At 38.5% G+C, this 22,213-nt stretch overlaps 1 protein-coding gene across 5 annotated transcripts in view; it reads right to left on the bottom strand.

The window, feature by feature from the left end:
- Positions 1-22,213, bottom strand: part of RYR2 (ryanodine receptor 2) — a 572,172-nt gene that overhangs the window by 133,206 nt on the left and 416,753 nt on the right. For all 5 annotated transcript variants that reach the window (XM_033099500.1, XM_033099502.1, XM_033099501.1 and 2 more), the window contains 12 exons: positions 21,774-21,909; positions 21,065-21,251; positions 19,230-19,335; positions 17,076-17,196; positions 13,389-13,558; positions 11,967-12,187; positions 10,571-10,661; positions 8,523-8,663; positions 6,941-7,104; positions 4,598-4,676; positions 2,363-2,452; positions 1,437-1,574 (listed from right to left, as the gene is read on the bottom strand). In XM_033099500.1, the coding sequence (XP_032955391.1) occupies positions 1,437-1,574; positions 2,363-2,452; positions 4,598-4,676; positions 6,941-7,104; positions 8,523-8,663; positions 10,571-10,661; positions 11,967-12,187; positions 13,389-13,558; positions 17,076-17,196; positions 19,230-19,335; positions 21,065-21,251; positions 21,774-21,909 (1,644 nt within the window). The remainder of the gene's footprint in view (positions 1-1,436; positions 1,575-2,362; positions 2,453-4,597; positions 4,677-6,940; positions 7,105-8,522; positions 8,664-10,570; positions 10,662-11,966; positions 12,188-13,388; positions 13,559-17,075; positions 17,197-19,229; positions 19,336-21,064; positions 21,252-21,773; positions 21,910-22,213) is intronic.

Raw genomic sequence — 22,213 nt, forward strand, 5'->3', positions numbered from 1 at the left:
AACATGTTTCTTTCCCCACCAATCTACTATCACTGAACCTCTAAAACGTTATCAGTTTCCAAGTGGCTAAATGCAAAACCCTCTTTCCAATTACCATCCGACTGGTCCTTGTAGATTTGCCATGACTACCCACTGCTCAGCAGTGCCCTCGTTTCACAATGTCACAAAGCACCCTGCTGGCTCCTCGCTCACCTCTGTGACTTCCTTTCTTCAGAGTCCTTCCCTGGCTCCTCTTCCATAAATCACCTTCAAATATTTGTCAGTTGTTTCATTCTTTAGTCTAAACGCTTTCTCTGGGTGTCCATATTCATATCTACTTTAAATATTTAACTTAACAACCATTTCTTAAACCCAAAAAGTCAACTGAGCTCGCCTAACATTATCCCTGGGCTGAAAGTTTCAACTATTCCCCACCATTTCCATTTGGGATTCGGTATCTACCTGAATTCTCTATTGCCATCGGAAGAGATTATCACAAATTTAGTGCCTTCAAACGTTACAAAGTTGTTAGCAACTCAACACGGGTCTCAATGGGCTAAAACCAAAGTGTTGGTGGGACTGTACTCCTTTCTAGAGGTTTATGAAAGAATGTGTTCCCTGCCTTTTCCAGTTTTGAAAAGTCACCCACATTTTTTGGCTCATGGCCCCTGCCCCCCATGTTCAAGGCCAGCAGCATTACATCTCCCTGATCATTCTTCTGTAGTCACACCTCCCTTGTCCCAAGCCAGAAAGGTTCCTCATTTTTAAGGATCCTTGTGACCACACTGGGCCCACCAATAATTCAGTATAACCCACCTCGCTATCTTAAGGCTGTCTGTCATCCCCCAGCTTTTATCACATTGGCAAACTTAATCATATTGGCAAAGCCTAAGGGAAGCAACGTTTTCAGATTCCAGTGACCAGGGGTGCGAGGGGTGGGTGTCATCTTTGGGAGCCATAACCCAGTCCAATACAACACCCAAAATCAAATCCATTATACTCTCTTTGTTTTACCAACTTTACCATTGCGTACTCCTTTACAGCCTAGCGAAGAAAAGTGCAACTTGATACCGGTTATATAAGCTGAACCTAACTTAAAATTTAACCAATTTAACCTCACTTAAAATAACCTAATTTAACCAAAACTGAACCTCACTTAAAATGGGGGTCAAATATATGGTGACGGAAGCAGAACTGACTCTGGGTGGTGAACGCACAATGCAATATGCAGATGATATATTCCAGAATTGTACACTTGAAACCTATACAATTTTACTAACCAATGTCACCCTATAAGTTTAATTTTTTAAAAAAGGAGCATGCTTTTTCTCTCCTTTCTAAACTTCATGCTAATCTTCAGAATTTACAAATTATTTTTGGAAACCCCGCAAGTTTAATAAAATATTTAAATTATTTTCAAATAACAAAAACAGTGGATTTCTGACTGTGGCTCTTACCTGGCTTGTCTGAGAAATACGGCGAGTACGGTTGTAGAGTGCCATGCTGTCTCCCTCCCGCGTCCGTTCAATCCTCCAACCCCAAGCCAGCATCGTTTTTAAAGATTCTTTGATTGGCCAGCGATAAATTTCTTTTTCCTAGAGACAGAAAGGAAGAGAAAATAAAAGGGGCGTGAGAATATTATGAATCCAAATGAAAATAAAAAATATTTAATGTTTTGCTCTAAAACCAACTGACTTCACTCAAAAAACCGCATAGGCATGGTTTATTTAAAAATAAAAAAGAAAAGGAAAAATTCGGAAAAGCAGAGTGTGAGCTGAGACTGAGTTTGACCAATGCTGCTGACTGAGATCACCACTTATTATAGCATCGAGGTTAATTCCCTTTGCTTACCTAGCTCCTGATACTTCAAACAGAAACAAGAAAGGAGAAACACAATTAGGAAAAAGTGCAGATTATATGACACGTGTGTGAAGGCTTTTCTACCATCTGAATCAATACAGAAGTAACTCTTCTTCCTTAAGCACCAGCCTAGAAAATCCTTTCCACTTCATTTGTCCACTTCATTTGGGGTATTGATTTCCCCCCATAAAAGTAAAACATATGAAAAATTATAAATAATATTAAAATATTACTTCAATTTCCCTCATCAAGAAACTCTTAAGAATGATAAGAATATTTTCTAAAGTCCTTAAAAATACAGGAGAGGAATAAAAACAAAAATGAAACAGAAAAATATTAAGTAAAGAGAATAACCAATTAAGTACTGACAGAAAATGTAAATAGAGAGAAAGACAAAAGAAAAAAGGGGCCTTTGAGTAAAAGTAAAAGCATATACAAAGAAGAGATTTCAATACGAAATTACATAACAAAAAATATTATCAAAAAAAATTAATACCATATAACCTAAAGAACAAATCCTCACCTTTTCAGATAATAGTTTATATGGTTTCATTAATGGTTGAACTTTAGACGAGTCTGAATATACTTCTCCATAAATCCATCCATTTGCCAACTATTATAAAAAACCAAACAAACATCAAAATTGTTTTACATGTGTTAATTTCAGGTATGCATGTGTTTGGGTGTACACTTGATAAAATAAATCTAAAATGAACCAAGATAAGGATTAAGGTTTGAATTTTATCCAGCATAAGCCAATATAAAAATTTCCATTCTAACCAACATCTGGGACAAATCTTTTTATCCAGAGATTAAAAGCACCCCGTTTTCCTTAAACAGACCCAGGTCTGTGCTTGTGTCAATAAGATTCCCCAGGATGTGATATTCACTCCAACACATGCTGGGTGGGAACCCCAACTGTGGCACATATGTGTGAAACACTGCTATAAAACTGAAAACAAAGGAACAACACAAACAAAGAAACAAAAACTCATCGACATGGATAATAGTTTAGTGGTTACCAGAGGATAAGGTGGGAAGGAGTTAAACGGGGTCAAATATATGGTGATGGAAGGAGAACTGATTCTGAGTGGTGTACACACGTGATATACCCTGTTCCCCCAAAAATAAGACCTAACTGGACAATCAGCTCTAATGCATCATTTGGAGCAAAAATTCATATAAAACCTGGTCTTATTTTGCTATAATATAAGATCAGGAATATAATATGATATGATATGATATGATATGATATGATATGATATGATATGATATGATATGATATGATATAATACCGGGTCTTATATTAATTTTTGCTCTAAAAGACGCATTAGAGCTGATTATCTGGCTAGGTATTATTTTGAGGGAAACACGGTATATAGGTTGGCGCAAAAGTAATTGCAGTTTTTGCAATTTTTAACCTTTTAAACCACAATTACTTTTGCACCAACCTAATAGATGATGTATTACAGAATTGTACACCTGAAACCTATGTAACTTTACTAACCATTGTCACCCCAATAAACTTTAATTAAAAAAAAAAGAATGAAAGAAACAGGGAATCTGGAGCAGCTGTTTCATTTGGAAGTTTCCTGAATAACGCTAGTTTTTATTCACTCCGATATCCATTTATCTCTGAACATGTTTGTTCCAAATGATTTTGCCTTCCAGTTTTATACATATCGTCATCTCTCTGCATCATTTCACGTCTGCTATGGAATCTGGGTAACTAGACAGCTCAGCACTGCCTTCATGTAAACATCCTTTCCACCCACACCAGCTCACTACCTAGTAGAGTCTTTACGTAAAACAGACACTCAGCTCTTACTGACTTACCTAGTAAAAATCAATTAAATGACTGAATAAACTGCCACACATTTATCAAAACAAACAGAGGGTTTTTTCAAGGAGTGAGGGACATTGTGCTGAAATGGACTATGAGACACACACAGCAGGATGATGCTGTGTTGCTACGAAATGAGCATCCTTCGAAACCTTTACTGTTTGACTCTCACTTCGCCGAATCAATACATGCTCACCTTCGATTCCAGCATCATCTCCACTCAGTTTCTCTGACAACTCTATTTTAACCATCCTCTCGCAAAATTACCTAGACTCCACTTAAAGGTGCCAACTCAGGCATAATATTTCCTTTAGAAAATCTCATAACATGTGAGATTTATGTCATGGATTGCGACTGCTTTGGTTACATCTCAGGCAAGCTGGGGTTGTGGGGACAACACAAAACATGTCATCTTGCCATGTATTCTATTCTTAGTGAAGTGCAGATTTACTTAGTCATAAGAAATACAACGAAGAGTAAAAGGTGTAAACCATCACCAAATTTTGATTAATGATTGTGAAGATGTTTTTCTAACGTAACACTATACATAAAGCTAAAGTTTCTTTAAAATATTTCTGGACCCAGACTCATCATTTTTTTCCTGAAGCCCTAGATGAGCATTACTTTTTTATTCCCACAAACAATGTGTGTTTAGAAACTATATTTATGATTTAATAGATTTTTTTTGAATTCTTAAAACTGCTTTTTAGGAACACAAATATTCTTATTCATATGTGTATTAGTGAAAGAACTAGCTAAATATTATATGTGCAAAAAACTATAATTAAATGTTCTTTCCTAATCTACATAAAGCTCTCACTTTAAAGGAGAAAATTGTCATGGTCACAGATATTAGAGCAGTGACCAGTCTTCGTGAATTCAGTACCGAGTTAGAGGGCGGCCTTCTGATGTTACCTTGTCCATGGACCATTTGTCATGGGAGTGTTCTGCATATTTGTTAATGAAGTATTCCAGCTTCTCAGGAATGGTAATACTATGAAAGAAATAAAGAGAAAAGGCTTGATTTTCACGGGATTTACAGGAACTCACATTAATAATTTACTCATAGCTTATGATTGCTTAAATCCCATTCAATGTAACACTGTCAAAAAACTTTTAACATGGTATTACTTTTCCATATTATAGGAATAATATAGGAAAAGTCAAGCAGATACTGTTCTGTTTATACTATATTGATCCATAATTTATAATATCTTAATGAGTCACATATAAAATTACACATAGTATAGATAAAAATAATTAATACATTCAAAAATTAAGACATTATAGCTTTAAAAAAAAAAAACCTGAATCAGTATATGGTTAGATGCAACAAGCTTACAGATATACTTCTCTCCCACATTCGTTTTTTGAAGTTACTCTTCTTTTTTGACTCTGTCTCTTCTGCAACAACTCTAAATAGGTAAAAAAACTGCTGAAATCTGACCTTTTATATTATTTAAGTATACTAAAATTTTAAATTAATTTCATACAACTAGTGATGTGTTAATGATTTTAATTATGAATGGTCTACACATACTGTTCCAATTGTTACTAATATGGACTACAGGGAAAAGTAATGAACCAACTCATGCTTATGATTTTGATAATATTTATTCTTGATTTATGTTTAAATAAATATTTAATCTCTTGAACAGATGTGGAGTGCATGCAATTGATGACCAACTATGACAGTAAATATAAGACTGTGAATATCAAATATACCTATGAATGGAAAATTGAGCATACATATAATTCCATTCATTAGTGAAAATGACCTATTAATGCAATTAACTTTGGGAATAGAATTTTAAGTAAAACCTAGTGTAATGAGATGGTTTACAGATCTTTTCCATCAATGTTACTAGTCAGTAATTAAATAATAGGACATAGAAATATTAGGTTGGTGCAAAAGTAATTGTGGTTTTTGCAATTATCTTTAACCTTTGAAACCACAATTACTTTTGCACCAACCGAATACTTAAGAAACTATGTAAAAAGCACAGTGATGTAGAAATTATTAATAAAACTTTTTACCTAAACAACGTTAAACACTGTTAAGAAGTCCCCAGCTGGCAAGTCTAGGTAAATTAACACACAAACCCAGCACTTATTAATTAATAGGACTTAATTAATCAACACCAAAACTATGACACTGTTCTGATGTTATTTGAAAATCCTGTTAGCAAACCACACACTTACCCACGTAGGATGGGTGTGAACATGTGACATTTTGGTTTTACTTACTTTGGAAGACATGCAAAGGCTCAATCTCATATGCCCAATACTGGGGGTAGAGTCTTTTCTCACAGGACTGTCATCACATACCAAACATGCATATTTAAGGCATTATCAAACTAATGGCATGCCAGCAGGGGTGAAATAATCTGGTTATGGAAGCTAAACCAGCTGGGAGGCCACCCAGAAGCCTGAAAGTTGAACTGCCAAGCAAATCCAGAGGCCATGGACAGCGACTATCAAGGAATGGCCTTGCTAATATTCATCTTGCTGAGTGGCCACGGAATCTAGAGGATGATGGGGCCTGAAGAGCAGCTTTCCTTGCAAATGGAAAACCTAAAGACAGTAACAGCAACAGCGGAAGTGCTGAGACTCCACATACCGAAGTACCCAAACATCCTATTTGTAGAACAATTTACTCAGCTCCGAAGTTTCATCGCCTTAAGTGACGTTCTATCTGCAGTTAAGGCTGTCACTGCATTCTAACTGCACGCTGACTTTCCTATAGATATTCTCACTTAATATTCCTGTCAATCACATGCTATGCTATTTATAGGCTGAGCACCAGCCCCAGCCCTGGCCTCATGGAGGTGACGTGATGTGAAGTGATGCCCGCGGCTCGCACGGACAGCTTTGCACTGCATGCTGGGAGCACCTGAGTCAAAGATGCTACACAGAGCGTGGCTGCAACTATTAATAAACACCTAGGGTAAATTTTCAACTACAAATATAACTGATATACTTTCTTGATTCTCATTATTTTAGATATTAGCATGTGGTTATATACCGAGAAGCCTTACTATATTAAGAATACTGTACACGGTGCATCTCATCTACGTCTGATATTCATATAATCATTACTATTCCTACTATCATTTCATCAAGGAAAGGGATGACTATTAAAAGGGTGCCAATGCAAAGGGGCACGGATTAGAGAAAGTTCACGTTAGTACCTTATTCAATTTCAGACTTCACACATCATTTACAATAAAAATCTGCTGCAATAGAAAGAGTCCATACTTTGAGGTATCAACAGGTTGTGGGTTAAAGTTCCCTTCAGAGTCCATTGATGACTGTTTTTCCATCATACTGACATAATTTGACTCCATGTAGTCTGGAGGCAAAGCTCCCGCGACTGCACTCAGGCATGGCAGTGCCAGTTTGAAAAGTTCTTGTTCATATTTCTGGGAAGAAATGGAGGACCAAAAAAAAAAAAAATACTACATGACTATTTAGCAAAAATTGTCAACATGATCACTGTGGCTGATAAGAAGTTGTTGGAGAAGATCTGAAGTATCTTGGGCCAACTCAACTTGCTAGCAGATTCTTTCTCCAGAAAACGGAACATACAGCCTGAAACCCCCTCAAACGTCAGAGAAGCTGATATACTACACTTGCAAGCATAAGAAGAAGAAAATATTTGCCTCTCTACAAATGTATTCTTCGATATTTAAAACGGCGTCAACTTGAGTAGTCTAAGTGTGTAACATGTCTTTACGGCTTAAACATAATTTTGGTCAATGAGGACCGTATTCCTTACAACAGTTAGTTATAGATTATTGCTGTGCCACATTAAGACCGTACATGAAAAATACTGAGAGCATAACATTCCAGGAATAAGAAATTTTAACTGATCTGTACTGTGTAACAAAGTTATAAAAAATAAAACTCTGAACTGAAAAAGAAATTCTATAGGAAATATGCATAATCAAGATTTCTGGGAAGAGATATTTGTATATTAACTACATTATGAGTTATATTTGTATTTATAGATATTTTTAAAAATCAAAAATACTTCTTTAAAAGTTTTCTCAGTTTAATCATTCAATTTTAAATTAACATTGTCAGTTCCTCTAAAAATACTTCCTACAGTATTATTTCAAAAGGACTCTGTTTACCAACAACCACGGAACAGGACAAAGCAACAAGAAGTAGCGAACAAATGGAATCACAGAAAAACGTTCCCTATTATGGGGCAAACCTCCGGTTACACTGATCCAGTCATGTAGTCACGTGTGTCAGGGAGTCAAACTGATTTTGATTAAATAATGCAAGCATAAGCATGTGGAGGATGCTGTTCTCGTCTCAGAAATGCAACCATCCAGTCTTCGGAAAGTGTGTGTTCTCTATAAATATGGAAACTGTAAGGGAATGTCACCTGTACAGTGGCCCTGACTGGAGTTGCTTAAATCCCCACAGCAATAAAGCAGTAAAAGTCAGTCAGGCCACTGGATACTATAATTTTATGAGATTTAATATTTTTATATTTGATGAAACAGCTCCAGGTTTTATAAGAATTGAGGCAGTGGCGAGGGAGGGCTTGAGTCCAAGTAAGGCCGAATGCACCAGGAATGTATCAACCTGGGTGTGTAATTTCCTAAAATGCTGAGCCGTTTTCAATTCAGAAAGTGTTGCAATCACGAGAAACATGTTACCACAGTGATGATGAAAAGTCAGTATGAGGTGCACTCTAAACATTTGTTATAAATCTAGGAAAGAGAAAAAATAAAACTGTGCAAGTCTTGGTAAGTCTGTCTTATCAAGAACCTGTGGCTTTTTAATTATTTTATCCCACAAATAAACTCACAACATACTAAATCACCTTTTGCGACAGGGCATCAAAAATGCCCCAAAACAACTTTCTTGATAAATGGAGTTCTTCTTCTGAGGCAGCTCCGAAGTTTCCCCACCCTCCGGGCAGGCAGTAGTATTTCCAGCATCTCTCATAATGATTTGTCAGCAGCTACATGGGAAAACAATTATGAAAGCAATGAGCTAAAGACACCTTTTATATGTTTGTCCATTTCTTCCCATGTAATAATGCCATGTAATAAGGTCAACTTCTGAAATGAAACTGTTCAAGCCATATGAATTATTTTGGAAAAAATTATTACCTGGTACACGATGTCTCCTTAAAATTTAACACTGATCACAGTATGAAGACCAAACGCCCAATTTTACAAATAACTGTATCTCGCACTCTTTATGAGACTGTTTGGTTTTCTATGTATCCCTGAGTTCTACTTAGTTGCTATCATTTACTCTCAATTTTGTGAATCATCATCCCCGGAACCCAGGCATATGACAAAGGGATTGATGTCAGGGTGACTCAGAGCATGAGTGAGTATCTCTAGGATAAGGCATAAAGCATTCTAAAGGACATTATACCTCTAAATACTTTGGCTTCCTCTCTGCCTCTCCTTAATCACGATACTTTATGATTTGCAGCAGAACTTCCATCTCTAAGTAAACCTCCCAAACTGCCCTACTTCAATAATTTCTTTCCCTATATTTCTTTGGCGGTTATGGATGCAATTTATTATCTTATGAGTGTCTACGTTGCTTCTTATGTAGGACTAAACTGGAAGTTCAAAGACAAGGACAGAACTTTTCAATTATTTGGTAGCTCTTCGATCGTTTATTCTTGATCTGTAAACTAACAAATATTCACAGCTCTTTGCCAAGTTACTAAAATGATCTTTATGAACCGACTCTAAAATTGTGGATTCTATTTTCTATACCGAAGGAGGGAAACAAATTAAGGATTATTGTTATGAAAGCTCACTACATGTCCCACTGTAGAAATAGTTCTTCTAGTTCGGTCTCCCTTTCTAAGTATGCACAACAATGTAGGAATCTCAAATGATGAAATATTGAGATCTAATTTGCTTGGGTTAACTGGGAAAATATCTGTGATGGAAAAAAAGTGACACTGTATCTTTTTTCAAGTATCTTCTAGCTCATTTATATCAAGAGAATTTTGTATGATGAGGGCTATCCTAGAGGACAAAAACTAAAAATGGGATTTTCAGCAATGATATAATTTACTTTACATAATTCATCAATTTACCTAAATTTATTAAACTAAAATCAATTCTCATAGAGAAAGACTCTTTTTGCTAAATATCTAGGTAGGTGTAGTGTAACAGCAGCTCAAAACATAGACCCATTTATATCTCAAATCCCTTTTCCACAGCACTCGTACTGGACGGCAGTGCAGAGTGGTCACCTGTCAAAGTCTATAACGTCACCATGACCTCCCTGCACAGACCAGGCTGTAAGTCTACATCTATTATCTTAATCCTGAGTCTGAATTGGGATGTTAAATGATGGAAAAATATACCCAAGTCAGTAAGACAGTATGAGACTCTATCATTCATGAACAGAGTAATAAAGCTGGGCAGAGAGAATGTCAGTGACTTTTCTACTCTCTGGGACAAACTGGAACTGCTTATACAGAAAGGTATTATGGAACCAGTTAAAATGATATTCGGAAACTATCATTAGATTGCTAACTTAGAAAACACTTTAAAGCCTGCTTTTTATCCCTTAAGGTCCTAACCCTCCAGGCCTGTTACCATGTTTTCCAGCCTGAGAATTTCTGGGCTCACGTTTTCTCGTGTGGCCCATTTGTTCCTCCTAATTTCATTTCCACTGACTTACAGCAAATCAATCTTAGGATCTATGGTTTTTTATTGCTTGTTTATTTTACATTGATGTACACATATCCATATTTATATGCTCATTTCAATATCTGGAAGAAATTTTCCAGCACCAAAAATCAAATATGATGTATCTAAGAGAGTACATGTTGTAACAGGAAACAGAGGACCCAGTATTCAAATAACCACGAATGTTTCCTATACTTACCTTAAGAGGCATCTTTGCATGTTCATTTAGTAATGGGACATCAAATACTAGTCTTCTGAGTAAGTGTTGCATCATAGAAGGTCTCAATTGGCTGGTGGAACAAAGCTAATTTTAATAATGGAGGGAAATGCATCTAAACCAAGTAGATAATTCGTCAGACTAAATAACACATCAGGTACCTGTACCTACACCTCTCTTCAGAGGATGTTATGTTTAGGTATTCCCAACCCAAAGATTAACCAATAGTTACATAATTGTATAAGAGGTGACATTTCCAACTCATTGCTACCCCCAGATCTGAAGGCCAATTCTTTTTTGCTACAGAAGATGCTGATATTCTGCTCCCTCTTTCCATCACACACAACGGCAGGCCCACTGCTTCCATTAACTTAGCAGATGCTTCTTCCCCGACTCCAGGGCCTGGGAAGGGCTTCAGTGACTAGATGACAGGCAGAAAGAAGAGAGAGCATAGGAGCAGGAGAGAGACAAAAAGCTGACTCAGGAATCCTGCCAGAGGAGGACGGAAAGATGACGGACACAGGGTGAACGTCTACTGGGTCAGGCCATCGTGAGAGCGTCATCCCACGTAACATGTAGAAAGATCCGTGAAATAGGTATTTTGAGTCCATTTTACACAATTGTAGGGTCATGGAAATGAGAGAACTAATATCCTCATTTTTCACCTGCCTCAGGCCCATCTCTCAAATCCATACACCCGTCTGGGAGTGAAAACCTTCCACGTGATGTGCTGCCGGCTGTAAGCCCTCACTTCCACGAGCTCCTGCCCAATTAGAAACAAGCCACCATCCTGGCTCAGGGCCTGAGAAATTGTCCCTTCCTCTGTCAGAACTTCGGAGGGAGGACATATGTTTCTAGTTTCCATGGGAGGACATTTGAACACTTCTATTTACAGGAAGTGGTTTTCCAGGCCGGAGGAAACAGTCAGCATTCGTCATTGCCACACATAAGCAATGCTTTCAGATTACACTGTCTCATTTTTTTATATTTAATAAGTCTCTCTTTGTTTTACTTTCCCTTCTGGAAAAGGAGTTAAACTATCACACAGTCGCAAGGGGAGAATCTATAATCTCACAGTAACGTGGCCAGGGACACCTCACACAATCATCTCGCCCACCAACATCCAGAACAGCATAACTGGCCCAACACTATACATCCCGTAGCTCGTTACCCTGCAGCAGCTTGGAGGAACGCTCCTGAACTTGACCAGGAGCCAGGGTGCTCGGACACAACTCAGACCTTAGTACACGGGACTACTTAAAATGAATGCATTTCACGGTACGGAAATTATTTCCAAAATTCCTAACAAGCGGTCAAGGGTGACACAGATTCTCTTTCTTGCAGAAGCACGCTGATTCAGAGTTTGTTGTCCACTTACCCACAGATGGAGAGCAAACACACTTCTATGGAATCCCGCTGAGCTTTGGTCAGTGAGCAGCCCTTAGAAAGTCTGTACACGGTATGAAGCAAGGAGTCGATGAGGGAAGCGTGGTGCTCTGTGCCGGCAAAAAGGGGAGCACATCTTGTTAACAAAGGTAACACGGCTGTGCAAAGGTACCGATTGAGAGCCAAGGCCATGTCTGTAGCGCTCAACGCAGCCTAAAAAGACATTGAAGAGGAGAAAGTCATTTGTGTTTGGCAGTCAAGAGCTCCAACGGGCTCAATACATTGACACGTAATTTTACTACCTAGCAAATGATAAAAACACGAAAAATGCAAATACATTCCTCAGTTATATCTTTAAATGTGCCTCATATGATTTTTTACCACTAAAATGATCAACTTTCCATTGTTTATTAAAAGAGAAAATGAAGTGATAACTGTCTCCTCAAAAAGGCCAAGAGCCCACAGGTTCATGTTCTGTAACGAAATATCAGTGGTAAGGTGAATGAAGACAAAGCCACGAACGCTATCGAAGAACGTGAGTACTTTTCTTTACTGGGGAGGAAAGAGCAAAGAGCTACTCTCCTATTCCTAAATTCTTCCTGAATTCTAATTATTACTACTATTATTACTTATATTTCTACTCATATCCCTTAGCATCAATCATCAAAGGTTGATTGCCTTACTGTGTTGTGAACTACTATACGACGATATTTAGACTCACACCCAAAGAAAACAGAAATCTCAGTTTCATTTTTGTGAGTCTCCTCCCATTGGCTTCCAGGAAAGAGCTATCATCCATTCAAGACCTGTTTTCCTCTGAAATCAAAAAGACCCATTTAACTGAGGACACAGGGATGTGTTACTGCAACTCCTGGAACAACACTCAGACCTGTAGCTTATTCTACAATGTTTGAAAAAGCAGGACGTTTCCGCTGATAACGCCAGATTCTCAATGTGGACCGCTAGATGTACGGGCCAGATTTTAACCTATCTGTACCTTAACAAATGAAGACTCCAAAATATTGCCATGGGTATGACTCAACAGTGCCCAATAAACCTTCTTAATACTTTAATTGGCTGTCCTGAGAAGCATACTTGTTCAGGCCAAGTTAGAGGTGACAGGAGCCACTGTAACCTCCCGAGTTAGGGGTATATGAATTTCTTATTGTCTTCCATTGTTCCTGGTTAGAATTCTTATCTCTTGAGGCTGCCCATTTTCTCTACTATTCAATGACTTCCTTGAAGACACAGTCTATTTTATTTTCTGTTTATCTGCTGGTTGCCTAAAAATGTCACAGTACTCAATAAACATTTGGTGACAATAAATGAATGAATGAGTATATCTATGAAAGAATATCATAAGCCAGAGACTGAAGAGTCTGAAGTTGAGGAAGGCGATTGTTCAAATCATTACCGTATCTAAGGAGGCAGCAGCTCGGAGATCTGGCAGAAAGCCAACCTCTAGAAGATGGAGGAGAAAATCTTGAACCTCAATCCCATAGACCCTGTCAAGGAACAAAACCATGGCTGCCTTGTGATCTGGGCAAAACCCCGCAGACATATCAGGCTCCAGGACACTCCCATCTAAAAGAGAGAAGGTGACATGCTATAGTCAGTGGCTATGCCAATCACGAGATAGAGTACAAATGGCTACTTTCCAGCTTCCTTATATTTTTAAATAAAGTTATCAGTGGAATGGTCTTCTGTTCTTCTACTACCCATAAGCAAGTGCTGGCAAGTGGCCGAGGAAATACGGCAGTGCAATTTAAATCCAAGGCAAATTTAAATGTTATTTGTACATCCATTTGTTAACGGTATACATGATAAGGACATAACATCATTGAAGATACTGAGAAGGAAATCCGAAATCTACATTGTAAAATGAGAAGTAAATACCATGAAGTCAAAATGTAAAGTAAGGTTGTTCACTGTGTTAAAGAATGAGAACCTCTTTTAAACATTAACATGGTATATTTACACATTTGTGGATTAGACAATTACAAAATGATAAAAAAACTCTCTGATACCAGTTTTACTTTCAAATGAAATATGTTTCAATAATCCTAACAGAATTAACAACATTGAAAAAAATTCAGTCATATTATTTTCTCTATCAAGCCTATATAAATTAGTAAACCCCTTATTATAACTCCATAGTTTCTTAGGTTGAGGACCATAACTATGGGGAATTTGGGGATTATGTGCCAAGTTATATTGGGAAAGCAATGCATTTCCTATTTGGCCATGTGATAATTATGCCAATTGCTACTGGACACACACCATTAAGATTCTACAAAGAATATCACAGAATCTTTAATAATGAAGCAATGTTGAAGGAAGAAGGGCCCAGGGAAAGATGATGCATGACCATCATCATCCCAAAAGCATCAAGTCACAACATTTTTGTTTTCATCCATAGTCAATGAATGAATTTGATATTTAAATCATGAAAACAAACAAATAACAATGTTTTTAAAGAAATTAAAGACTAATACCAAATAGCTTCCATTCCTTATAATTAGAACAATACCTAATATACTTACTACCTTCCTTCCTGTACTTCCAATAATAAAAATAACAGTTCTTGGTGTGTGTGCAGTTGTCAAGCACTGAGACAGAAATGCCACAGACACGATCGCACACAGTTTTCACAACCACATTGTGGTATATAATATTATCTTCCTTGAACCTAGTAACTGGCAAAGTTAGAGCTAAACCAACTAAAGTGAGATTTAAACTCCAACTGAAAAGCTGATTTATTGCCTAGTGTTAAATCAGCACGCTATAGTTTTCAATTAAATATAGTTTTCCAGTTCAATCCTCCTAAAAATCATGTTATAGGGAATTTAAATTTATCAGAGTCTATTATTTTAACATATAGTTGAGCCGAAGAAAATGGTGAGCCACTCACTAATCCTGAAATAAGCCTTGTGTTTGAAACACTCATTCAGGTGGAAATTCCTTTTAAGGAATGCTGCAATGGCATCCACCGGGACTCAAAACTCACTGCTCTGCTACACTCGCTGCTGTACTTCCACCACCATCTCCTCAAGCCACTGGAGACAATAAAGCTGATGAAGCCCTCCTCTCCGATATCTGCAGTTTGAACTGGAATGAGCAGGGCTGGGGCACTGGCTTTCCCTATGGGACCTGCGGTGCTCATCCACCTGAAGTTACCGCCCCAGATATTTGTCCAAACGGGCCTGGGTCCAGAGCTGCAGGAGCCAAACCTGTACTTTTGAGATTTTGTGTCTGCCCTGGAGGTTTCTGAACCCCTCCCTCTTTCATTATTATTTTGGGCCACACTCTAGTTCTAGAATAAGTATGATAAAAATATTTGAGAAAGATCTTAGCTAATATTTGTGGGGAGGAGGGGGCTATAGTTAATCTTTAGAGGCATACATCACGTACAATATGTAGAACGCACAGTAACAATTGTTACTGACAATCAGTGATGCCTAAAGAACGATTTGTCATTGAAACACAGAAATATTGATGGTTTCAGGGCTAAAGTTGATTCAAATGCATACCACAGCAAAATAAAAACATACAGGTTTCTGTCTACAGTCTCCACATAAGGAAAGCGGTAAAAGAAAAATGTAGAAATTTAACAATGACCAACGGATTGCATTTTAGAAATTAACTTTCGTTGTATTTGTGATCTCTCTCTCTCTCTCTCTCTCTCTCTCTCTCTCTCTCTCTCTCTCTTCCTCTCTCTCTCTCTCTCTCTCTTCCTCTCTCTCTCCCTCACACATACACAACATCCTTTATATTCCAAGGTTCAAAGGTAGACAATATACCTCATCTATTTACGAAGAAAAACATAAAATAATATTCTTATAGCATAACTAAATAGAACAGGAAAGAAATCAACTTGAAAAATCTTGAGGGCTGGTGAAGGCAGATAATTGGAGGAAAATGAGAAGGTGTAGATGACTTTGGAGCCAGGCTGAAAGGAATGTCTTGGTTCTTTGTTATTACCAATTTTACCTTAAAATTCAGAACTTCACTATTTTGTAATCTGTGTGTCACTGGTATTTTTATTATCTTTATCCTGACATATCAATCTTGTGGCTCAAAATGTAAGGGAAAGAAAAGATATTTTACTTAAATGACTATGAGTTAGAAGAGAGGTACAAGGAAGGACGATGAGGATAATCCTTATATACACAAGAAAAATACTGCTTACAGTAGGAAAGACAAAAAACTAGGGGACAATTCTTAAGTTCCAGCTTTCCCTAAAATTATAACGAGTGTTCAATTACTATGGTCGTTATGTCACCTTGCAGATTTGGGTTTCTAAGGTAAAGTCACACATGAAACTTTACTTTCTCATAATCTTACGGCTGGCAAGGAGGATACGCCAGCTTCAGAGGCCATTTGCCATTTACAGTGCAGTTTGGGGCAGTGCGGGGGTCCCTGTGGGTGTGACCCAAGGCCCTCCGGCCACCACCCCCCACAGCAAAGCCTGACCTCGAGCTACTTGAGCCCACCCCATTCACCCTGGGCAGGAGCGGGAGAGACCACAGCTATGAGGCGATGACGTGGGCAGTAGGTTGATTTCGTTTAACATGCTTTTTAGTTAATACTGGAAAACTAATCCCCAGCAGTTTCTAAACCAAAAATGACATGTTAGAAAAGAACGATAATGGGAAGGGGAAAAAAAAATCTTTCTAAAATGTTCTCTTTAGTTTTGAAAAGAGCACTTCTTTCAACACACTGGGAATATTTAAATCTCTAAGTTAAAGCGATGATCATTGTTTTTCAGGGAAAAAAAGCATTGTAGGAAAGTAACAATGAAAATTACCAAAAAGAGTGAATTAAGGATCAAGAAACACAGAGAAGAATGGGGACCAAAGACCACTAGGGAGAGACATTACACAAAACAGCTGGGGTGCTTCTTCCTGAGTGGAAACATAGCTTCTTAAAAACAATGAGCATAGAAAATATTTTATGAAGTCATGTACTCTAGTTCCTTCCTTGTTTTAAAGAAATGTAAGTAGGGTCTGTGTGCGACCTGGAGGCAAATGCCAAGTACCTAACGATCCTTTCACATTATCCAACGTCCTTCAGGGCTACAAAGAGCTGGAGCTGGCCTTACCTTTGGCGACTGTGGGCATCTGGAAAGCGATGCTGATCACTCCCACCAAGTCTCCCAACGGAATGAGCGACCTCAAAATAGACCTGATCCTGATGGCTTCCCCTTTACCAGCATGAATCAACTACAGGAAGAAAAATACAGGGACATTAGAATCACTTTGCAAAATCAATGTTTTAATTCTATCCAGAAAAATCTGAAGTATGGGAATCCAAGGCAAAACACAGTTTTCTGTTACATAGATATATACATATAAAGTTACATCTCTCTCCGAAACCACTGATTCAACCTTACAGACAGTTACTTGCTCACATGCTTTTCACTGATATCAGAATACATTGAGTTATATACTACGGTGCAGGCCAGCTGGTTTCTCCATTAGAACAATAGTTTTTATCCTCTTTGGGGTGTTAAAATATATTGAGAATCTGGTAAGTCTATTAATGCTTACCTCCCAAAATCACATATTAACCCCTATGCACAACATGAGCTAAATACAAAGGAAAAAATTATTATCTTTAGGCCTTAACCATACACTAAAACTTATGGTTGATTTAGCCTCTTTCTCGCTTTGTGATAAAGATATAGCTGTATATCCATCTCTATGCCACCCTGATATAAAACCCAAGGATGGGTTTACAATATGGGGGTAAATGGTGAACTTGCATCTAACAGGTATTTCGGACTGTCACTGGCTAACGCGGTACCTATGAAAACATGGCTCCAATACAGTCAAGAACCTTGGGGCCAGACCACACGCTTCAGCCAGGTGTGTGTCTGTTTCCTTCACCACAGGGTGTGAGACCCAAGCACAGGCTCTGACACCGAGGAAACCCTCAACTAATAGTTCCTGAGATGAATCCATTTCAGAAGTGCCAAGGTCAGTCCCTTATTAAGTCACTTAGATTTGTTGCCCCTCAATATAACAAAACAAAAATCTTCTCTTTATCAACATAGTTTCTCTCTTGGTTCCTTTGATCCCTCACGATAGCAGGAAAAGAAGAAACATTGTGACGGTAACGTGTCCACAATCACCCGCAGCCCACGGATTGTTTGCTAATCTATTTACAAGAAGAAAACCTCATTAGCAACCGGTTACATTTTCACAAAAATCAGACTCTAGCTTTGCTAACGTTTTCACATTTCTCCATCCTGTGATTCCCCTCTGTTTACCAAAGAGATTATATCAAGAAAGCAAAAAATTTCACCCAATGGGTATGAGAGAAAGAGACCCCCAAAACAAATAAACAAAAATAAAACAATCAAAAACAGAAAATGAAAACCCCATAGATGCTAAGGATCTATAAGCAGGTGATCTATAAGCAGGCCATTGTCACTTCCTGCTCAGTGCAGAGCGTGTTTGTCTTGTACCCCAGCATTGTTCAAGGTCTTCAAACTGTTGTTTCCACGAACAGGTCATAAGGGTAATTTTATGGGCCCTGGCAAGGATTTTTTAAATGGATATAATAGGATGAAAAGAATAGCTTGGAATAAAATAAAGAAGAAAATGTCAGAATGTATTCACGGAGTAAAGGTAAGTATTGTTCCATGACACTAATTTCGTCTTGGTCAGAAAGTTCAGGAAACACTAATCGATCGGGTCCGAATAGCTCTTTTCTCCCTCTAACCTGTACCCCACGCTTCACTCCCCTAAACCAGGGGCCAGCACGGAGAGCAAGAGACCTCCCAAATACTGTGCTCATAAACGTTTTTGTCCACAATCACCTCCAGCATACAGATTTTTAATAATCTATTTACATGATGAAAATTTCAGTAGCAACAGGTTACATTAACCGGAACTAGATATTGCACAAGAAAATAACTCTTGAGAGGAATTGGCTGCTTTCTGCACGCGAAAGGAAATTGTACAGGGAAGATGTGTTCTTTTCTTCCTAAAGTGTGGGGTCTCGATGCGTTTTAGAGCTCTGTCAGTAACGGACTATCCTACTAATGACTTCTACTGAAATCTCGTTGCTAATTTTTACAACCGACAAGACATTTTCAACTAAACCAACGCCCGTCCAGCAATGAGGCTGCAGCATTACTGTTACGGGTGCATGCAAGTCACTGGTTGTGGGTGCTGCCAAGACCTTTCCAGCTATGGGTGTCGTCCCACAGATGAGCCAGGAGTGCTGCCCTTGGGCCCCGAGGACTTACATGCATTTCAGGAGCGCAGCGTCCTAAAAGGTCAATCAAAGCTGCATAGAAGGTCATGATGGCGTTCCCCATGTGGATGGTGTCATCCTCTTCCTCTTCCGGGTCACTTTCATGGGTTATTCCGAAGAAATAAAAAACAAACAGGAGAATAACATGGCATTTCAGGTTATTCCACACTCCCAGAGCAAAGGGAACACTAGCTAATTCATTCTGCCTCTTCTGATGCTTTTCATATATGTGATTAATTTACAGCTGGACATTTTAAAGCAAAAATAACAGTGGGTTCAAGACCAGATTTGGGATTCTATCACCAAAAATACATTTGTGGGAACTTTAATAAGATTGCATCAAAAAGGAAAAAGAGGAATTGCCAGTTGGATGGATTCTGCTCATGTGTAGTAGCCGACAGCATGATAACAAAGAAAATAGTGATGGATGGACTTGGTAAATCAGGACACTTTTGTAAAAAGTGTACATGTAGAGAAAGGGGACAAAGATCTGTCCTATAAGATCACATATACAGAGAGTGCCAAAAAAATGTGTACACATATTAAGGAAGGGAAAAACTGTATTAAAATTATAATATGCAATATATACCGATAACAAAAGATGAATACAACTCATGTGTATACATTTTCTGGCACCCCCTGTATAAGGCACCCAGCACAGTGTTTTCCCCAAAGTAAACACTTTACAAATGTGATTTCATTTACTCACTCATCTCTTAACCATTTACTCTACCCACCAACTCACTCCCAATAATGCAGCACCTGTGAGAAGAGCATAAATATTTCACTGTCACACTGATGAGAGACAACTCTGGACAGCCCCGGAAGACCCCCTGGGAGCTCAGCAGGCAGCTGCATCAGCTGGACTCAGGTTTGCACAGTAACAGCGAGGCCCTACTGACAATACTGCTCCTGGCTGTTCCCAGGGCCCACTAGTACCCACCCTCTGGGGTGGTCCTGGGCTCGAGATCTCCTGACATGCTTTCAACTACACAGAGAAGCTGAGGGCTCCCTAGGTCCTCTATCTATGGCTGATAAATAAATAACCTGCTCATGGAACTCTCCCAGTCTGGAACCCTGGCCTCGGTGTGGACAGAACATCCATGCCCGGTCTACATGTGCAAAAACAAGGGTTTGCAGGACCACTTCTTTGCTGGGACATTTGCCTCCAACAAGCCCTATGTTATATTTCCACCAATGGGGCTAGCAGTATGGGTGCATTACCGCCAAGCAGGTCATTCACCTCCACAGATTAAAAAATAGGAAGCAACGTGCCTGGATTAACGTGTGTCATGGCTGAAATCAAGTATTAACAACATGTTCTATGGAGAAATATTGTAAGGTAACTATTGTTTCCCGCACCTGTCACCGATGCCTTACCCAGGCATTTTACTTCTAGACTTTATCACAGTTGTTTAGTTAAGTCCCACATTCTCCTGCTAAAGATTTCTTTCTTGCTTACTGTCGCCATGGAAACTCATCCCAGCGAGCTTCCCACTGAACTCTCCTCCAGTTTCAAAGCCTCACCTGCTATCATTTGTGATAACTAAATTTGCCATAGCCCCCTGGAAAAACTCACAGAAGACATCTCCTCCTATGACCCAAAATTCTCTACTAAATCCACAGTTGTCCGCAGGTCTCTCTTTGTTCATTCAGCCTACTCCAAAAGCAAATTCCATCCATGCTTCCAAGTCTAACACATCAGGTTTTCAAAGGGAGAAATCACGAAAACCAGAGTTACATTGCAATTAACATAATGCAAATTATATTTTGGAAACTTTCAAATCAAGTAGCACAATTTACTCTTAAGAGTGGTATTAGACCTACGGGCTTTTAGTGGATTCGCTGGTTGGTGAGGGACCGTCTCGAGAAGGATCCTCAGCTATTTTGATGGCTTCCTCCATGGCTGCGAGAAGACCATTCCCGCCTTCCCCTCGCAGCGCAGGACCAAAACACTCAGGTCGCCGGATGAGCAGTCTCACCACCACGTTCGCGTTCTCCTCCACGCTCTCCCCTGACGTCAAGGGAACACGTAAATAAACATGGATCAATGGACGTTCTGAGCAAATATATGTTACACTGAAAGGAAAGTACGGAAAACCAACGACAAACGTGGTAGAAAAGACAAAACTGAATTCAGATCACTAGTTTTATGTGTACATGACAGTGGATTTCTGGTCTTGCACGTAAAATTTTCAAAGTAAAGAAAAGCACTATGAAGGCAAAACCGGTTTATTTTTGTTCATTCATAATTTGTAATACAAAGCTATAATCCTAGGGATTATTAGAATGCAATGATAAAAATTTATAAGACTACAAGTGCCTACAATTTTTAACTTAATAGTAAAGTATAGCATCACTATCAAAACAAATATTGTGAAACCACTACCGTAAAAAACTGATTATAAAATACCCAATTTATTTATTAATAGTTACTTCCTTCATAAAAATGCTGGGATATATAATTATTTTATATGACTATTTTCATGCACTTTTCATAATGCCTCTAAAGAACCCCAAAAGCAATCAAGCCTACCATTACAGAAGACAGCAAATCTGAGGAAGTCAAGATATCTCTCCCCTTCAACTGGGTTCCACCCAATGTCTGGATACCCCTTAGACACCAGCATCTGGCAACTCTGCAGTCCACAGCCAGCCAAATATCGAACTACCTACGAACAGGACGATGAGCAGAAGCATTAACCCTTGGATGAGAAGTCAGATGCTTACACTGTACGTAGTGTGAGATACCCTCAAAGGATGGTTTAAAACGAATGCAGCTTTGCAAGGTATTTTCATTTTCATGACAGTCTACATGAACTCCCTTTAGTAAAACCTTACAATACAGAAATATTCAAAAATTGTAACAAAGTGCTGTCATAATATAAATATTTATGAACCAACTCTATAAAAGACAAATATTCCTAAATTTCATATCGTTCCCGTTTGTGACTTTTACCTAAAAAAACTAAATCA

This window comes from Rhinolophus ferrumequinum, chromosome 27 (assembly GCF_004115265.2).
Source record: "Rhinolophus ferrumequinum isolate MPI-CBG mRhiFer1 chromosome 27, mRhiFer1_v1.p, whole genome shotgun sequence".
Taxonomy (NCBI): Eukaryota; Metazoa; Chordata; class Mammalia; order Chiroptera; family Rhinolophidae; genus Rhinolophus; species Rhinolophus ferrumequinum.